General features: G+C 38.6%; 1 protein-coding gene across 2 annotated transcripts in view; it reads left to right on the forward strand.

The window, feature by feature from the left end:
• LAMA2 (laminin subunit alpha 2) overlaps positions 1 to 20,485 on the forward strand; it is a 694,677-nt gene that overhangs the window by 209,402 nt on the left and 464,790 nt on the right. For both annotated transcript variants that reach the window (XM_070795552.1, XM_070795553.1), the window contains exon 4: positions 3,396 to 3,638. In XM_070795552.1, coding sequence (XP_070651653.1) covers positions 3,396 to 3,638 — 243 coding nt within the window. The remainder of the gene's footprint in view (positions 1 to 3,395; positions 3,639 to 20,485) is intronic.

Raw genomic sequence — 20,485 nt, forward strand, 5'->3', positions numbered from 1 at the left:
AATATTGTAAAGTTTAAAAATAAAATAAAATTTAAAAAAAACTAATAAATATAAAATATACATTATTTCAAAAGAATTTTACTAAAGATTATAGCACCTCTGCCCTTTAGGAGCTCACAATTTAGTTATTTATATTCTTTACCAGTTTACAGATTTTTGTCATGAATAATTTAGAATTAGCAGAAATTAGGAGCAAAGTGTATCAGATTTTCATAGAAATAACTACCTTTCTGTGTTCCATCAGATTACTCAGTAGGGTTTGTCTTTTAGTGAATTCATTTTAAAGAGGTTCCATGTGTATTTATTGAATACAGAGTGTCTAAGAGAAATAATCCCTATTGAATAGCACCTAAAAATGCAGAAATAGCAAATACTCTAGATTATGTTTGGTTGGCTTCTGTACATCTCTTTTCTGCCCACATAACCTGTACTGGGGGCTTCCCAGCTGGTACAGTGGCAAAGAAGCCGCCTGCAATGCAGGAGACAGGAGTTCCATCCCTGGGTCTGGGTTGGGAAGATTCCCTGGATGAGGAAATGACAACCTGCTTCAGTATTCTCGCCTGGGAAATCCCACGGACAGAGGAGCCTGGTGGGTTACAGCCCACGGGCTTGCAAAGAGTCAGACATGGCTGAGGGTCTGAGCACGCATGCGGGCACATGATTGATAGAGTATGTTCCATCTTACTCCCACTCTTGTCCTTCCTTTGATATTTATTTTTAAAAATATTTCCTTACTTTAAAAATAATTTTATTAAAAACTGAGACATTTATGTTAATGCAATTAGTATAGCAGGATAGTAGAATTTTAAAGCTCTTTTTTTCTCCTTGACTCCTTATCCCCAAACCCCATAGGTCACATCTTAAATATGTCCATGTCTGCCCTTCTCCAAAATGTCTAAGTGTATTCCAGTAATTACAAATTCATACATATATATACATGTCTGTCTATAGTTATCTGTATACCTTTGTAAATAAAAATTCATAATATTTCCCATACGGAGTGATAATACATAAAATAGAATGGTCAAAGCCCAGACTAATCAGATAAGGTATCTTGGCTGTTCCTTGCAATCCCTAGGTTACCCAGATGTTCTCTGGAAAGTGAAGGCATTTGGGAGGCTTGGACAGCAGTTATTTACCAAGTACAGAAGTATTTCAGTATTTTAACTACCAGTATTTCCTTAACTGTGCCTAAGAAGCAAATGGTATCCCTACTTTTGCTCATTAAATGGCTCATGATTTTCCCCTCAGTGCACACAGATAAAAATGCTCATGTTCTAGTAAGGGTCTCAGAAGACCAGCATCCGAGTCACCTCTTTCATCTTAAATACCAACTTTTCATATTTTTAAATTCAGTCCCTTAGAGTTTGTCATAAACAGTGTGCATGTATTCCTGAAATTCTCATGTCAAAACTATGAAGCAGATAAGGTATATTTTCAGAATATTACTTTCAATCTCCCCCCTAAACAGACCCATTAACCATCTTTTAACAGGTTTGTCCTCCATTGTATCTTTTCAGTGACCTCAATCAGCCAGAATTTAGGGTTGGCAAACTCCCCCATCTCACTGAATGTACTAAAAAGACCATATACTATTGCTTTCTTACTAGCATACTTTTAATGTATCTCATTATTGCAATTTATTATCAACTCATAGATGGTGGGACTATACCTTGAAAGCAAATTGCTCAGTTGTGTCTGACTCTTTGTGATCCCATGGAATGTAGCCTGCCAGGCTCCTCTGTCCATGGAATTCTCCAGGCAAGAATACTAGAGTGGGTTGCCATTTCCTTCTCCAGGGAATCGTCCCAACCCAGGAAAGACATATACTATTGCTTTTTTACTAGTGTACCTTTCATATATCTCATTATTGCAATATATTATTAACTCATAGATGGTGGGGCTATATAAACTACCTTGTATTTATCTATCTACCCAGGACATCGCAAAAAATGTCACTCAGTAATGTTTATGCATTGTTCTTTTGGACTTTTGGATTGGATTGGTAAAGATGCACATATGTACCATCACAAAACATCTAGAATATTTATTTTGTATGTGTTCAAATAGATTTGAAAGCAGAGGATTGCCATATTCCATTCAGTGGTCACTCTGTTGACTTGTAGTAACTTGCTGCCTTTATTTTCCTTTTCTTTAATACATATTTACCTCTTATACAGGAGGTACAGAAACCCTTCATTTACTCTATTCCAGTTTCAAACAGCTGCTGAGTATACTAGAATTTTGTCTCCATTATTTTCTATTAGGGAATGTGGAAGAATTGTCACTTACTGAGTATTTACAGCCAAGTCCTTTGCTAGGTACTTTGCATACATTATTTCATTTAGTCTAAACTGTCTCTCAGTTGTATACTTAGTGTTCTTACTATTGACCCTAATTAACAGAAACGGGAGTGAGAGTTGACGAAGTAAGTCGCATGAATGTTGGGATCACAATTTAAATACAGGACTGTGCCTTCAAAGTGCTATGTTTTCTTTTTGTTTTTTCCTGTACCACAGTAACGCTATGTAAATGGTACTTGTCTGAGGATTAGGTGATACAAGTAACTGTTTTCTAAACTATCAAGCACTATTCACACATGGAATTTCTAACTCATAATCTCCAATAGAGTAATGTGAGTAAATTGGTATGTACCAAATACTGTAAGTGATTGTGATTACAATGGAACTTCAAAAAGTAGATGAAATGATGTTAATGAGTTGTTGGAGAACTAAAATCCAATTTTAACCCATTTCTTTGAAAGTCATGAGTGTCAAGATGGAACATATCATTTTAGTAAAAAGGTATTAAATATGGACATGTAACTGTAAAAATATAGAGAATACAATTTTCTTGTTGTTTAGTTGCTAAGTAGTTTCCGACTCGTTGGAACCTATGGACTACAGCATGCCAGGCTCCTCTATCTATGGGACTTCCCAGGTAAGAATACTGGAGTGGGGTGCCATTTCCTTCTCCACGGAATCTTCCTGACCCAGGGATCAAACTGTGTCTTCTGCATTGGCAGGTGGATTCATTACCACTGAGCCACCTGGGAAGTCCAGAGAATATAATAGGGTTATGGAATAATATCCGAAATAAAATTATTATAGCCTTAGGCCTTACATTTGATATGCAGTCCATGGGGTTGCAAAGAGTCGGACACGACTGAGCGACTTCACTTTCACTTTTTACTTTCATGCCCTGGAGAAGGAAATGGCAACCCTCTCCAGTGTTCTTGCCTGGAGAGTCCCAGGGATGGGGGAGCCTGGTGGGCTGCCGTCTGTGGGGGCGCACAGATTCAGACATGACTGAAGCGACTTAGCAGCAGCAGCAGCAGCAGCAGTGAGAAACGTTGGAATTCAGAGTTACATGTTGCTGTTGTCACACTTCCCCAGGTGTTCCAGATTGCGTATGTGATTGTGAAAGCAGCTAACTCCCCTCGGCCTGGAAACTGGATTTTGGAACGCTCACTGGATAATGTTGTTTACAAGCCCTGGCAGTATCATGCTGTGACGGACACAGAGTGCCTAACCCTCTACAATATTTATCCCCGTACTGGACCACCGTCATATGCCAAAGATGATGAGGTCATCTGCACTTCGTTTTATTCCAAGATACACCCCTTAGAAAATGGAGAGGTAAGATGAGAAAATTCACCCTCAATACATTTAAGATGGCAAAATAGGCCTGTCAGAAAGACTTGAATATATCAGTCACTGATGTCAGGGAGATTTTAAAATAGGATTTAGCAGAAGTACATTTAAAATAACTTATTAAATAAAAAGAAAAGACTGAAGGGTATGAGAATTTTAACTGCCTTCATCTAGTATGTATCTTGTGTGTCCAATAAAGATCAGAGAGAGGAAATGGGTTTAAGTTGGAAAGTCAGTGATTAATTTTAAAGAAACTTTTCTGACAGTGAGGCTTGCTAATTATTGAAGGATTGAGACCTTAGAAGAAACCTTAAATCTGTGTGTGTGCTCTAAGTCTGAAGATAGGGACAAAAGAGATAAATTCTGGAAGACATAATTCACATGAGAGACCTAAAGAGAATGAAATTTTGTTAGTTTTTATGTGTTTTTCTACTGTTGCCGCATAGGGCTGCAGTGGACTTTCTTTCCTGTGTTCAAGTTTTGTTTATTATATGCTTAATTTAAATCTGTTCAACTTCTCCATAGCATCTTTTTTTTTCCTGTGGTTAAGATTTTAAATTGATTCATTGTTTTCAGCCACAGATTCAAACCATAACTTCACCTTTACCAACTGTGTGATCTTGAATCAGTGCCTTAAGTTGTCTGTGCCTCCGTTTCATCTCCCATAAACCAGAAGCAATAACAGTAGTCTTATTTCTTATGATTGTCAAGATTAAATGAAAATGTTTAAAACATTATAATAGTACTGACAAACATATGTACTATCGCTTTGTAAGCATTAACTATTTTTGTTGCTGTTATAATAACGATAACCATTGAGATTGGTGGTGGTGGTGCTGGTGGTGGTTGCTGCTGCTGCTAAGTCGCTTCAGTCGTGTCCGACTCTGTGCGACCCCATAGACGGAAGCCTACCAGGCTCCCCTGTCCCTGGGATTCTCCAGGCAAGAACACTGGAGTGGGTTGCCATTTCCTTCTCCAGTGCACGAAAGTGAAAAGTGAAAGGGAAGTCACTCAATCATGTCTGACTCTTAGCGACCCCGTGGACTGCAGCCTACCAGGCTCCTCCGTCCATGGGATTTTCCAGGCAAGAGTACTGGAGTGGGGTGCCATTGCCTTCTCCGGGTGGTGGTGGTAGCCCCCTCTCAAATACCCAAACCTAGACCTAGTGACTCTTGGATCCCTAGTTTTATTTCCCTAATCAGTCTCCCTTCAGTATATAAAGTCTAGCTCTTTTTGTTCTACTTTCTTATGTCCATTTCTGTTTATACTCATGGCTAATATTCTCTCCTCACCAGTTCACATGCTTGAAGCTAGTATCATTTTTTATATTTATATTTTCATAAAATCCATATTCATGCACTATCATGCCCATCTCAACCAATCTGAGACTATTTCTTTGAACACTTCCAGGAGTAAGTTAGATTTTTGACATATATTGATCGCACTCTCTTTTGGCACTATTATTCTATGAATGTCTCCCAGTGTCTCACTATATTTCAATTTCATGTTCAAAAATATCAGTTTTGGGTGAAGAAAATTCCAAGTGGTGCTCTCAGCAGAGATCTCAATCTGCTAAACAATGAGTCAAAAGCAGTGAGTCAAACAGCTATTCAACCTGCTTTGTGCCCAGAGACATCCAAGTACTGGCCAGACTGGCCTGAGGATATGGGAGTAGGGAGGGAGGGCAAGGAGAATATATTTGAGTTGAATTCGTATAATTTTTTTCTTGGATCCAGTATTTACCCAGGACTAATAATTATGTAATATTTATAAAGCTATTCTTTATCTTTAAAAAATGAGCCAATTCAGAAATTTGTTTAACAATATAAAATGTAGCCAGATATGTAACACACAAGTTGCATGCATAGCCCAAAGCATGCTAACACTACATAGATGGTGGTTCTCCATTCTTTAGACTTTGTCAACTTACCAGTGTGGAACAGATATTCTATTTGTTTGTGTTTAACTGGCTACACTGTTTTAGACACTGACTATAAACTAATCATTACTGTTGACTTTTAAGAACAACTTATTCAACTGTCTCTGTGACATGCTTTTTAAAGTCTATTTCTCTCTCATTGGAAAGTGAATGAGGTGAGGAATGGAAAATAATTCAAAGTATTTGAAGTAGATTGATAGTATTTAAAAATATAAATGAAATCCAGACCTCTCCTGGAATATCTGTTTTATTTTATATCTTAGTCTGTGAAACATGGTACTTTTTGGAATGGACAGGTTCAGCGAAGGTAGGGGATGGTCTCCCAAGACAGGCAGATCAACTGGTGACAAAGTTGAGATAAGAATCCAGATCCCCTGAGTCCTACATTAGTGTTTCTTTCATACTCTAATAAAGACTGAAGGTTGATTTTTTAAAAGCCTTGGTAATTGCTAAACTCAGAAATGATTTAGAAGAAATATTGACGTGCTGTATCCATTAAAGTAGAAAGATTGCTAATCCTGAGATATGGTGATGTAGAAGAATGGGATTAGAAGACTGGGTTCTGCTTCTGCTACTAGTTCTTATGGGACATTGAACAGGTCAGTTAATCTGTGAGTTTGAATTTCTTTAATATATGAATTATTTTGATATATAAATTATCCTAAGGCATCTTTCAGTTCTAAAGTAGTACAGTTTCGGATATCACCTACAATATAGCACTGGGAATATTTTACATTTTTTGGATGCTTGTCTCCAATATGTCCCAGACAAGTGATTGTGAAATAAATCTTAGTATCATTAATTTTTAGTTTTAAAAGCGTTCATATTTAGGTACCATCTGAAATCTAATTATTAGGTGCTTATATTCAAAACTTCCCAGAGAAGTGACATTCAAGTAAGAAAAACAAACATATAAATGAGTAAATGCAAAATGATAGTATAAATGCCACAACAGAATTGTTTACAGAAAGTGGTAAAGTTCTGGGTGAGTCAAAGGAAGCATGCTGGAAAGATGAATTCTCAGAGTACAGAGAAACATACAAAATTTCTTAGTATCTCCAAAGTTTTGAAGACAATTGCAAATTTATTGCCAATATGCTTTAGACATATAACAGAATTCACTCCATTATTGAAGGGTATTTTTATTTGGTTTGAATTGTAGGCTTGTTATTATTTTAAATGTACATAAATATAAGAAGAGGACAGAGAATCCCTGTGTCCCTTTTACCTAGCTCCCACTAAGGATAATATCTTACATAATCTACATTCATTTGTCAAACTAAGAAATTATTATTTATAAAGTATGAATTACAATTATTATTGATACTCTATTACCTAAACCACAGATTTGTTCAGATTTCATTCAGATTATCATTAATGATTTTTTTTCTCTCCTGGGATCCAGTTTGGAATAGAACGTTACATTTATTGCATCATTGTGTCTCAGTCTCCTCTAATCCATGACAGTCTTAATCTTCTTTTGTTTCCCTTGACCTTGATCACTTTTTGAAATTGCTCTTTGTTGTAATGTTTTTATTTATTTGACTGCACTATGTCTTCTCTGTAGCCTGTGGAATCTTTAGGTACGGCAGGTGAACTCTAAATTGTAGACTGTGGGGTCTAGTTCCCTGACTAGGGATTAAAACCAGGTGCCCTGCATTGGGAGCATGGAGTTGTAGACACTGGACCACCAGAGAGTCCCAAGTCTGATCAGTTTTAAGAGTACTGGTCAGATTTTTTGGTAGCATATTACTCATTTTTAGTTTGCCTGATGTTTTTTAATGATTATACTGGGCTTCTGGGTTTGGGGGAAAAATATCACAGAGGTGAAACAACTTCCTCATTTCATCATTCCTATTTATTTTTATATCCACATCTCCTATTTCCTTTTTATTGGTTTATTAGTCTTACTGTTTTCTAGATAAGATTTTATTTTAGACAACACTATCTAGATATTTACCATGATTTGAAATGTATGTTCTTGACTAAGCATCAAATGATCATTTGCTTCCAGATCTTGAAAATACTCTTGAAATATGAATTTAAGTCAGAGAATAAGAGAAATAACAGCAGAGTATTTTTAAGACTTTGGAGACCTGGGTTGGGAAGATCTCCTGAAGAAGGGAAAGGCTACCCATCCAGTATTCTGGCCTGGAGAATTCCATGAACTGTATAGTCCTTGGGGTCGCAAAGAGTCAGACATGATGAGAGACTTTCACTTGACTTCACCACACTGTGAATAAGGCATTAAGAAATAAACATACATCAATTATAGCACACTAAGCAATAATGTTTATGTTATAGGTACATAAAGTTAATAGAAAATAGTCTTCTGTGACTAACATCAGATCTGTTGAGTCTAATGTTTATTACATTGTCATTTGTCTGCAGAATTTTGGAGACATGTGCCAAAACATTTAGAACATTCCAGTATATCGTGTTTCAGGTGGAAAGGACATCATTTTAGAGCCGAACAATACTTTGGGCGAATTCCTCGTCAATATACTATAGGATATCATAGCTTTGACTTCAGCATCTATATCCAAACTTCAATACTATCCTTTGTCCATATTATCACTGAAGGCTATTTAGTCTTTCCTTATGGCCTCTTGAGTCTTAGCAGCAGCATCTCTGCTTATTTCTTCAGTATTGTTTGTTGCTCCAGCCACCCCCACTGTTCTGCCCCCACCCTCTAGCTTGGTCCGTTCTCTGCCTTCTACCTCACATTGCCTGCAAGAGATCAACAAATGTTGATCATGTGGATTCACTGGAAAGGTAGTCCAGGGCACATAGCCTGGATGACTGGGTTCACCTGCCTCCAAGGAGAGCGTAGCCCTTCAGGTACCATCCTGGGCTTGCACCCAAAGGGAGAAAGGGAATTCACTGAGCTGTGAGATCATCACACCTCAGGGCTGGCAGAAAAAAATAATACAAGGCAATGAAGACAATGGTAGACCCAGTATATTGTTATCTGGACTGTAAACTGAAAGAGACTTTGAGCAAAAGCCTTCCGAGAGCTTCATTTGAGAAAGCCAGTTTGGTGTCTATCAGTACCAAGAGAGGGCTCAGCAGGAACCCTGCTTGCCTTGCTTTGTGAAAATGGTCCTGAGCTCCAGAGTAGGAGTTGTGTGGTGTAAAGTAACAGATGGCAGCAGGCCTCCATCACTTTGAGGCCAGCCAAAGAGAAAAACTGTGGTGGGTACAGCTGCATGGACAGACATCACCAGCAGTGCCATAGGGTGTCAGCTCCGTCCAGAGCTGCTATCTGCCTAAGTGCTGCCTCTGCTGAAAGCGCTTGCCCCTGGGTGCTATTAAGAACTGCTAACAAGAACTGCCACTTGAAGGCGCCACTGTGTGAAATCACCCCTGCGTGTGTGCTAAGTTGCTTCAGTCATGTCTGTCTGTTTGCTGCCCTATGGACTGTAGCCCACCTGGCTCCTCTGTCCATGGAATTCTCCAGGCAAGAATGCTGCTGCTGCGGCGGCTGTTAAGTTGTTTAAGTCATGTCTGACGCAGTGTGACCCCATAGATGGCAGCCCACCAGGCTCCTCCATCCCTGGGATTCTCCAGGCAAGAATACTGGGGTGGGTTGCCATTTCCTTCTCCAATTCATTCATGAATGCTAAGTCGCTTCAGTCGTGTCCAACTCTGTGCGACCCAGTGGACAGCAGCTCACCAGGCTCCTCTGTCCACAGGATTCTCTAGGCAAGAATACTGGAGTGGGTTGCCGTTTCCTTCTCCACCAGGCAAGAATACTGGAGTGGATTGCTATGCACTCCTCTAGGGGACCTCTCCGACCCAGGGATAGAACCTGTGTCTCTGATGCATCCTGAATTATTGGGGCTATTTGAAAGAGCTATTTCTGGGACCAGGGTTTTTAATTCAGTAGTTTGGGAAAGGCTCAGGAAGCTCTATGTATATGTTAAATAAGTACTCCTGGAGACTTTGATGCTCCTTGCCTTAGCTCATTGTTCAGATATTTCTAGCTTTCCCAAATCCTGGAGATAATAGATCATTAATTATTTAGAGAAAGAGTATCAGACATGCTGCTGCTGCTGCTGCTAAGTTGCTTCAGTCATGTCCGACTCTGCGACCTCATAGACGGCTGCCCACCAGGCTCCCCCGTCCCTGGGATTCTCAAGGCAAGAACACTGGAGTGGGTTGCCATTTCCTTCTCCAATGCATCAAAGTGAAAAGTGAAAGTGAAGTCACTCAGTTGTGTCCAACTCTTTGCGACCCCACGGACTGTAGCCCACCAGGCTCCTCAATCCATGGGATTTTCCAGACAAGAGTACTGGAGTGGGGTGCCATTGCCTTCTCCAGACATGCTAACTCCTTCTAACTGAGGAAAGAGACTGATATTTTCCAACAGGAAACATCATTGGCTTTGGTACACTGAATCCGTGGGTGGGTTTGAGTTGAATAAATCAGCATTGAGCTGTCCCTCAGTTATAGATGATTGAAGGAGCATCTGGGAGAGGATAATCACATTGATAATACTGACAAGAATGGGGCTGAAGAGATGATACTACTTTAGGGTTCCTAGAATTAAAATTGTAGTGAATGTGTTTCTGTTATATGATGCTCCTTTTTCTGTGACTGGGATTATTACTTTTAATTTATTTGGATTGTCACTAGACTGATAACTAAATATTCATGGTTACCATAGTAATTTTTGCTTCAGCTTCCTCATACAGACACCTTTAAGTTATTTATATATGATTTCCTCTCATTTTTACCACAATTCTTCGCATCTCTTAGGACTGCAACTCAATTGGAACTTAGATTCACTTTGATTCTGCTTTTGAAGGATGGCAGGCTTGTATAGAAATTCCCTAGAGAAACCATCATTAATTCTTGAAGATAACATTTTTTCCCTGTAAACTGTGTGTAGAGCTTTGATATTATTTTGATTTCATATGTGACAGAGTTTTATATATACAGACAAAATATTTTTTCCCCTGTTTTCATCACCTGACATTATGGTGATCCTGAGAATTGCAAATACTGGAGAATGAAGAAACAAACCCAACACTGTGTAAAAAAAACTTTTTGTGAGATTCTTTGATGTGATATTGTTCAAGGTATGGGATGATTGCATGGATGAGTTTTTGTGGAACTGCAGGAATGGAAATGAAGAATCAACCTTTCTCAATTACCCTTGGAGTTGTTTCCTTACGGAGAAGTCACAGGGTGTCACTAATTTATGTTGGTTATGAATAGAGATTTGGGGAAATAATGATTGGGGGTTTCAGACTTCCTTCCTCTAAAAATAGTTCTTGCATTAACCAACATGAAGTCAATTAGTACCTGGAGCAGCAATGTGAAAGTGCCTCATTACAATGGGTTTACATGGCTTCCTTCAAAACCTCGCTGCATATTTCAACTCCAGTTGAAATATACAGAGCACTTGAAATGTTTTGGAATTACAAACACAACTCATTTTAGGTAACTGTACTATATTTCAAAAACATGCCTTTGACATTATGATGAAATTAAAAGATTGTATTCCACCTTTCTATTAGTCAGTTTATAGACTCCTGCCAACAATTCGGTGCCTAGAAAATATCAGTAAATCCTTGTTAAATTAATACCGTGTTGTTGAAAAATCAAAGCCCAGAGAACTCAAACAAGACTGGAATCTTGATGAGATAACACCAATTTTTAAAAAACTCTTTATTTTGTATTGGGATATATAGCCTACTAGCAATGTTGTTAGTTTCAGGTGAACAAAGGGACTCAACCATGCATATACATTTATCCATTTATCCCCCAAATCTTGAGGAGATAACACCAATTTTTAAGACCTGATTATCTCATTGTTGTAAAATAGGATCTTCCACGATTCACTAAAATGGAACAGAATAGGCTCATGTTAGGCTGGGTAGGAAAGTTCAGGGTTATGGTAGAAGACACAAAGACACTCTCAGATATAGCTCTGCCACTGATTAACCAGGGAGCTTGGACAGATGAGTCAATAATCCAGTGTGTGCCCCAGCTAGTTCACATGACTATAAAGTGTTAATTGCTCAGTTGTGTCTGACTCTTTGTGACTCCATGGACTGTAGCCCCCTAGGTTCCTCTGTCCATGAAATCCTCCAGGCAAGAATGCTGGAATAGGTAGCCATTCCCTTCTTTAGGGGATCTTCCTGATTCAGGGATCAAATCTGAGTCTCCTTCATTGCAGGCAGGTACTGGAGTAGGTAGCCATTCCCTTCACCAGGGGATCTTCCTGACTCAGGGATCTAACCTAGATCTTCTGCATTGCAGGCAGATTCTTTACTATGTGAGCCACCAGGGAAGCCTTCATTATGACTATAGTGAAGACGGTAATGCCTCCTTGTAATCTATATAATAGGATAGTAAATACTCCTGCTCAGTAGCTAACATTGGCTTAAGGCCCCTCTCCCCCAGTGGTGAGATGTCTGGTCAATCAGTACTAATATCACTGTTATATAAGGAAATCTGCAAAGGGCAAAATAAAATTTAATTCCCTGATGAGTCAGGGCTTCCCCAATGGCTCAGCGGGTAAAGAATCTGCCTGCAATGCAGAAGACAAAAGTTTGATCCCTGGGTCAAGAAGATCCTGTGGAGGAGGAAATGGCAACATGCTCCAGTATTCTTGCCTGGAAAACCCCAGGGACAGAGAAGCCTGGTGGGCTACAGTCCAAAGTGTTGCTAAGAGTTGGACACGACCAAGCACACTGGCCAGAGAAGGCAATGGCAACCCACTCCAGTACTCTTGCCTGGAAAATCCCATGGACAGAGTAGCCTGGTAGGCTGCAGTCCATGGGGTCGCTGAGAGTCAGGCACAACTGAGCAACTTTCAGTTTCACTTTTCACTTTCATGCATTGGAGATGGAAATGGCAACCCACGCCAGTATTCTTGCCTGGAGAATCCCAGGGACAGAGGAGCCTCGTGGGCTGCCATCTATGGGGTTGCACAGAGTCGGACACGACTGAAGCGACTTAGCAGCAGCAGCAAGCACACTGGCATGTTGATGCAGCTTATACATTTAATAATTTTTTCCCACATAAATATTGTAGACACATGTGCATAAGTTTTAAGTTTTGTGAGCACCTTGTAGAGGAATTTCAAGGAAGCTGGGTAACCCAAATTCCACTTGTTGTACTATGTTAAAGTTCTCTATACTGGAAATTATATTGTTAGTATTTTGAATTCCAATTCTAAAGCACATTGAAATTATAAAATTATGAAACAGAAATTTGTTTTGTTGTGTACATAAAGAGGAAAAAGAGCTATTAAATATACAGGACATTATAAGAAGTATCTGAAACCATTGAAACTTATCTTGGGGCTTTTAAAATCAAGTCTGAAGTCCTGAGCAAACATTCCATAATAGAATGGCAGGTCATACTAGACTTAATGTTGTCATCATTTTTTTTTTCACTTTACCAAGGTAGGGAGTCTTTCAGTTAAAATGTAAATCCCACGGGAAGGAAGAGGATTTGTGGGTACTGTTGTTATTGTTATCAATAATGTTGGCAATGACCATTTTGGGTATGGTGCTTCATCAGTTACAAAGTGCTTGTCATACACTCTTCCATCTGAACTTTACCAAAGCCTTGAAGACACTTGAAGTCAAAATTTTATCATTTTTATTGATGGAAGTTAAATAACTTGTGTGGTCACATGATGATAAAAGTTCAACATTAATCTCTGATCTAGGTCTGGTTCAAATTTTCTGATGGCAAATCTCATAATCTTTCTACTTCATAAACCGAACCCTTTGGTCCCAATCAGCTACCTTCTAAATGTGTGTTTATTTACCATTTGTCCCCAGGGCTGTGTGACATTGTGTGGTATTTAAGTGCCATGCACCATCTCTACTGGGAAAAATCTGAAGACCTGAGTGGGTCAGTTAATTGCTTTCACATAGTAAAGATAATATGCTGTTATCTTTATTGCAGAAGTATACTTGAAAATACAACAAAGGGTCTTGAAACTATTAAAATAAACTTCTGATCCTTAGGGAGACTATTTCAATACCAGGGCTATCATCAAAAGTCCTTGAGACAAGTAACCCAGGAGTGAATCGTTATGATAATACTTTACAAGCAAACTTAAAAAGATATCAGGAGCCGTTTTACCAGGTTCCCTGCTATGAAATGAAACTAGAGAAAAATCTACTGCAAAGCATTTTAGCCTGAGAATGTGTACTGTTTTGCACTGTGATGGACTGATGGCAGTCAAATATTTTCATTGGAAATACCTAAATGAATAACTGCTGAATTTTGCTACCTGTGAATCACATTAGACATACAATTTAAATCCTAATCATGGGTAGCAAAAATCTTATGATATTCATTTTGCAATGGAGAATGGCAACCCTGGCAAGATTACAAGTTAGAAAATTATATTCCTCTTGTATAAATTTGTTCTTCAGGTTCATTCAATAATAATTATTTATTTTCTTATTCAGCAGATAAGTGCCTTATAAAAGCAAGCTTACTTTTAGATTGAGCCATATGAAATTGCCAATATTTGACTGGTTTTAGACAATAAATATGCAGTTTCATATGGTTTTAACTAATGTACACTAAAGCATGAATTGAAATATTTGCAGAGATTTAAACTGTCCTCAACATAACCTCAGTTGAACACATTATTTTAGCAAAAGCATTAAAAGGAAATCACATCCCTTCACTGAAACAATAATTTATAGTAACTTATATTAGTTTTTTTGTGAAGTTTTTTTTTAAGTGTGTTAGTTATTTGGTAAATAGTAAGCTAAAATGAAGGCAATGGCACCCCACTCCAGTACTCTTGCCTGGAAAATCCCATGGATGGAGGAGCCTGGTAGGCTACAGTCCATGGGGTCACTAGAGTCGGACATGACTGAGCGACTTCACTTTTACTTTTCACTTTGCTGCATTGGAGGAGGAAATGGCAGCCCACTTCAGTGTTCTTGCCTGGAGAATCCCAGGGACGGGGAATCCTGGTAGGCTGCCGTCTCTGGGGTCACGCAGAGTCGGACACGACTGAAGCGACTTAGCAGCAGCAGCAGCAAGCTAAAATGAACCATAGTGCATTGTTTCTTGATTTTGAGTGAGGAGGAGAACAGTAAATAGCACTCTGATATGAATAATGAAGTGTTACATCAGTACCATGGGGAGCCATGTGGGAGATGAAATATATTGGTTACTAGGAATAGGTTTGGGGGCTGAGGAGCTTTGGCTCATAGAATGTAAAGCATGGTTGTGTATATCTGTGTTTCTACACAAACACATTCCAGTGCCCATATATGTGCAGCATAATCATGCGAGTCGATGTTAGTTGTATCAGGAGTGAGAGCTACCACCTTCTCAGAGGCATTTCAGATATTTTTAAACCTGGCATCTGTCTTATAGCAGTTACCCACTATTCTCTTCAGAGCCTCCATGATGGCTCAGTTGGTAAAGAATCTGCCTGCAGTGTAGGAGATAAGAGTTCAATCCCTGGGTCAGAAAGATACCCGAAGAAGGACATGGCAACCCACTCCAGTATTCTTGCCTGGGAAATCCCATGGACAGAGGAGCCTGGTGGGATAACAGTCCATGGGGTCACAGGAGTTGGACATTACTTTGCCCCAAACTACCACTATTCCCTTCAATATGAACTACCCTTATCGTAAGATTATTGATGACAATTCTTAAAGATTATGTTGTGCGGGGGAGTCATAGCAATGATTCCATTTTACTTTCTTATCTCTACATTTGTTCTTTTTGTCAGTGGATGAAAAAACATTTTGTTCTTCCTCCTTATGTTGCATCCATTTATCTTATAAAGATAAAATTTGGTATTGAATTAGCTGCAGTAGAGCAGGTTACACATAAATCACTACAAAGCCAATGCATTACCCAAAATGATAGGACATGAAAAATATGGCCAGGTTACAGTTTCAACCACCAAATGATTTGATATTATGAATGAATGTTGCAGGTATATATAGCTTGTGACTAGTCCTTAACATTTAGCTGTTGGTTATTTTTTTTTTTTTCCAATTAACAAATACTGATCACCAAATATGTTACAAAAAGTCTCTTAGGTTTGGGGGATAAAAGACATATTTGAGGGGGTAAGATAAGAGATTCAATAAATCAGGGTGGTAAAGGCATATGTAGCACAGAAAAAATCTTGGTTACAGAGCAGGTGGGGGAAGAAGAATGAGAATGAATGTCAGTGACCTGTCACTCTAGGGAATGAATGGTGCCACATAGGAAGTGTGGGGCGGGGGGGTGGGGGGGGTGATGGAGACAGGGTTATGCTCATAGCAGTTGCTTTGACTCACCATGATTACTTCAGCTATGGAATATCTGAATAAATTGAGTAGAGAGACTGTCTATATTGAACTGTAAAACAGTTTCAGAATGAGAAAATTCAATTTTAAAGTTATACCCAGAAAAAAAACCCAAACATCTGCCTTGCAGAAACGTATCACAGAAACAGAGTTTAGGGCAGCAGAATTCTTTCCTGTACAATAATTATGGCTAGGTGCTTGTTAAAAATAAAAAGAAAAGGATGTTTATCAGCCTAAGGAATGAAAGCATTTTACTTTTATAAAATGTATGCTGTTTCATAATTCTTTTCCAATAAGACTCATGTACTGTGGAGTTTACCCTTTAACATGAGGGACCTTTTACTCCAGTTGTGATATCTGAGTCCATTTTTTCTGTGTTCTGATCAGCCTTTTCATCAGGAGGTAACATTTGTATAATTTCCTGAAACAAGTACAGAGTAATTAATCTCCAAGTTACTGCCAGAAATGAAGCAGTGCACTTGGTAAAATATCCATGTACCCCTTGATAGCAGGGCTCTACACTAAGGAAAGCATCTACATTTTTCTTGAGAGAAGTGAGGAAGATAGAACTAATACAACTGAAGGAAGAAAAGCCAAAATCAAAATACTACCCTTAGTGTTCCATATACACTGGGTTCCAACTATCCTGTGTCATTTTATAAGGGACTTGAGTATCTGCTAAGATGCTAAGATCATGGCATCCTGTCCCCCCATCACTCTATGGCAAATAGATGGAGAAAGAATGGAAACAGTGACAGACTTTATTTTCTTAGGCTCCAAAATCACTGAAGATTGTGATTTGCAGCCATGAAATTAAAAGACGCTTGCTCTTTGGAAGAAAAGCTATGACCAACCTAGACAACATATTAAAAAGCAGAGATGTTACTTTGCTGACAAAGGTCCATCTAGTCAAAGCTGTGGTTTTTCCAGTAGTCATGTATGGATGTGAGAACTGGACTCTCACATAAAGAATGCTGAACGCCGAAAAATTGATGCTTTTGAATTGTGGTGTTGGAGAAGACTCTTGAGAGTCCCTTGGACTGCAAGGAGATCCAACCAGTCCATCCTAAAGGAAATCAGTCCTGAGTATTCAGTGGAAGGACTAATGCTGAAGCTAAAGTTCTAATACGTTGGTCCCCTGATGCGAAGAACTGACTCACTGGAAAAAATTCTGATACTGGGAACAATTGAAGGCGGGAGGAGAAGGGGATGACAGAGGATGAGATGGTTGGATGGCATCACTGACCTGATGGACATGAGGTTGAGCAAACTCCAGGAGTTGCTGATGGACAGGGAGGCCTGGCATGCTGCAGTCCATGGGGTCTCAAAGAGTCGGACACGACTCAGCGACTGAACTGAACTGACAGAGCATCTGCAGATTTTGGTAGGTAGTCCTGGAACCAGTGCCCCTCGTAGATTTCAGAGACCATTGTAACCCATTTGTCAGCACTTATATTGTGCTGTCTAGGTGCTGTGACAAAGTCTCTTCTAGTTAGTTCCAGGCATCTGATGTGTACTGAAGTGCTAACACAGATAATGTTAAATACAAGCAAACAGACAAATAAAAGCACTTCTCTGTGACCACCTAACGAATATCTAAACTTGGACTGAGGATCATGAACAGTGTTCTCAAGAAGCCAGATCATTAGGGCAGTAGCAAAATGAGGGGAAATGGTATCCAGGGAATGCAATGCTTTATACCCATCTTCTTACCCGCAGAGCCATTCGGCTGAAATTGGCGAAGGCTCATTAGTGTCTTCATGGTCCTGAGGGGAGGGGAGCCCAGGATATCAGGCACCCTCAGCCTGGCCCTGATTAAGGCTCTGCGTTAGTACTGCGAGGAGAGATGGTTCGGGGCATTTTATCTCTATCAGTGGAAAAACAGCACAGTTGGTGCCTCACTTTCATTTCTGAAAATAGCACAGGTGATTTTTCAGCCAAATGAATCTTTATCAAAAGAGGAAACAGAGGCAGAATGTGGAGAGATGCTGATATCAGCTTAAAATATACTAAGAGTTGTTTTAAAATAATAAGAGAAACAGTATCCCCAGGCACTTTAGAGTCTAAAATTGGAGGTAGATCAAATAATGACAAATAGGATATTCATCCTTTAAAAAGAGGAAATGCATAAAGCATAAGGTAAATGCAAATCAGTCGAAAAGATATAAATAATTAGGTCAAGAGCAATCAGTAAAATGTATGCCAAACCAAACAATACTTTGATATTGTGGTCTGGAATGAGGATTTGGGGTTATTTTGAAAAATAACATCACTATGACTCTGTCCAGAACTCAACAGCTGCAGAAACAGAAGTAAACAAGTCATCCTATTAGAAGATGGGAAGGTTAAAGAACAAGCAAAGACTCAAAACTCAATGAAATTCTTCTTGGTGCTCAGTGATATGGTTACCACGTATTCAATTCCCTATAGGAAAACTACAAAAGGATGTTTCTAGAGATAGGAATGAAAATACCATTTTTTCATCTGTTTGTTTTTAAATCAGATAACAAGAATGAAATGAGGTAAAAGATGTTTTCTGTATTTGCTTTTAAAAGGTATCTCCATATTTTATATTCCATCATTTAACATAAAATCTTTTCCCACTGCCATAGGTCATTAAGTAAATGATGGATACTGCTGTTGTCCAAGCATTGCTAAAAGCTATTGAATTCCACGAGGGAGGGAAATATGACTTATTCCTTTTTGCATTTTCCCATTCCATAGTTTACATCATGTAGACATATGTATAAAGTCTTCCATGCAAACAGCCAAATTGATTTATTCGTGCCTGGGAGTAGAATGTGGAACTTGACTTATCTAGTTCAACTTATCTCGACCAATAAACCCGATAACTTTCAAATGTGTAACAGGAAAGTAACAGTTTAGAATTTTTTAGTATTTACATGTGTCATTCATTTATGTGCTAAAGTGACACTGAACTCCCAGGGAAATCAAGAACTAATTCTTAATTTGAATTTAAGCATTCACATAGAATATTAATGTTGGTCACTCAGTCATGTCCGACTCTTTGTGATCTCATGGACTGTAGCCATGGAATTCTTCAGGCAAGAATTCTGGATTGGGTAGCCATTCCCTTCTCCAGGGGATCTTCCCAACCCAGGGATCAAACCGAGGTCTCCCACATTGCAGGCATATTCTTTACTGTATAAGCCACCAGAATAGATAAAATATATTTGTATGACAGTTTTTATTTTGTGTCTCATATCTCCTGCGGGTACCTAAGAGACCTATACTTTTTCTATCTGAAAGTAACACCTAAGCAAAATGCTACAGAGACCCCAGAATATTATCTTGAAGACTGTGCATTAATTACTCATTAGGAAACTTAATTTTGCAGCCTGATTCTATCATTTAAGAGAATAATTTCTAAAAAGCAGAGAAATACCCAGTCTCCTGTAACTTAGCAAAAAATAAAATTGGTATCTTCACTTTGATTTCTCTTTTGAAATTAATTTCCACTTTGGTTTTCTTTTGCCTCTAGTGCTCTGGATGATAATTTTGTAGCATCTGGATAATTTTATGTTCACATCTGGAATTGAGAGGTTTTTTTTTTTTTCACTTATCTGCTGCATATAGAATACTTCTGTAAGAAATGTTATTTTCCCAGCTGCTGTTTATTCATTTCAAAAAGACATGGTTAAGTGAGTGTAACAGCCTCTAAAATTCCTGAGGAAACACAAAGCATGTTTAATACAAAGTCCTGCCAGTTGACTGTCTCTCCTACCAGCTTTTCCCATGGCAGAAATGGTTGAGAACTGTAGAGGAGGAGAGTTTTGAAAGGTAACAGGTGGTGTCCTTGAACACATGGGCTTTGAAATCAGGCTTGGTTTGGGAATTTTGGTTTGGTGGCCAAGAGCTCTGTAACCTTGGGTAACTCTTTGAACTTCAGTTTCCTTATCTCAAAAGGGAGAAGTATAAATACATGTCTTCTAATGTTGATCATATTAAATTAGACAATTTATATAAATTATCTGGATCAAGGTGGGGACTTAATAGGTGGCAACTGTTATTAATATTACCATTTAGTTGTGTGTATTATGGAGTGCAACTTAGAATTTCTTTTTCTGACCTCCTAGGGCTTTTATGTGTTTAATCAGCAGTTTGGCAATTTGTACAGGTTTTTGAGAACTGTGATGGAATCTTTTTAAAAAATTGCTATTTGAATGGAAAGAAAAGGAAGGAATCAAGCTAGGTAAAGGCATTATTGAGGAAATCAGAGAACACTTCTTTCTGAGCTTCTGTAGCACAGGTGATGATGTGTGCTTGCAAAGGAAATTGAATTTGTAAGCAATCTTTAGGATTCACATACCAAAATAAAATCTATTAATTTACTATCTATTGTACTGTGAGGTATAAAAGAGTTTTACATTCATAATCATGAGTTAAATGTTGTTTGAAAGGTTTTAGAACTCTTATTGGAGTCTATTATTTTTATATTGATGACTTCATTATCCACTCTTCACTCTAAATGACATTTCTTCATTCCCCTACCCCTAAATATTCACTTGCAAAGATGAAATTTTGTAATCTTGACTTAGTTAAAAGAATGTACTGATGGTTCTGAACATAGA

The sequence above is a fragment of the Bos indicus genome, chromosome 9 (assembly GCF_029378745.1).
Source record: "Bos indicus isolate NIAB-ARS_2022 breed Sahiwal x Tharparkar chromosome 9, NIAB-ARS_B.indTharparkar_mat_pri_1.0, whole genome shotgun sequence".
Lineage (NCBI taxonomy): Eukaryota > Metazoa > Chordata > Mammalia > Artiodactyla > Bovidae > Bos > Bos indicus.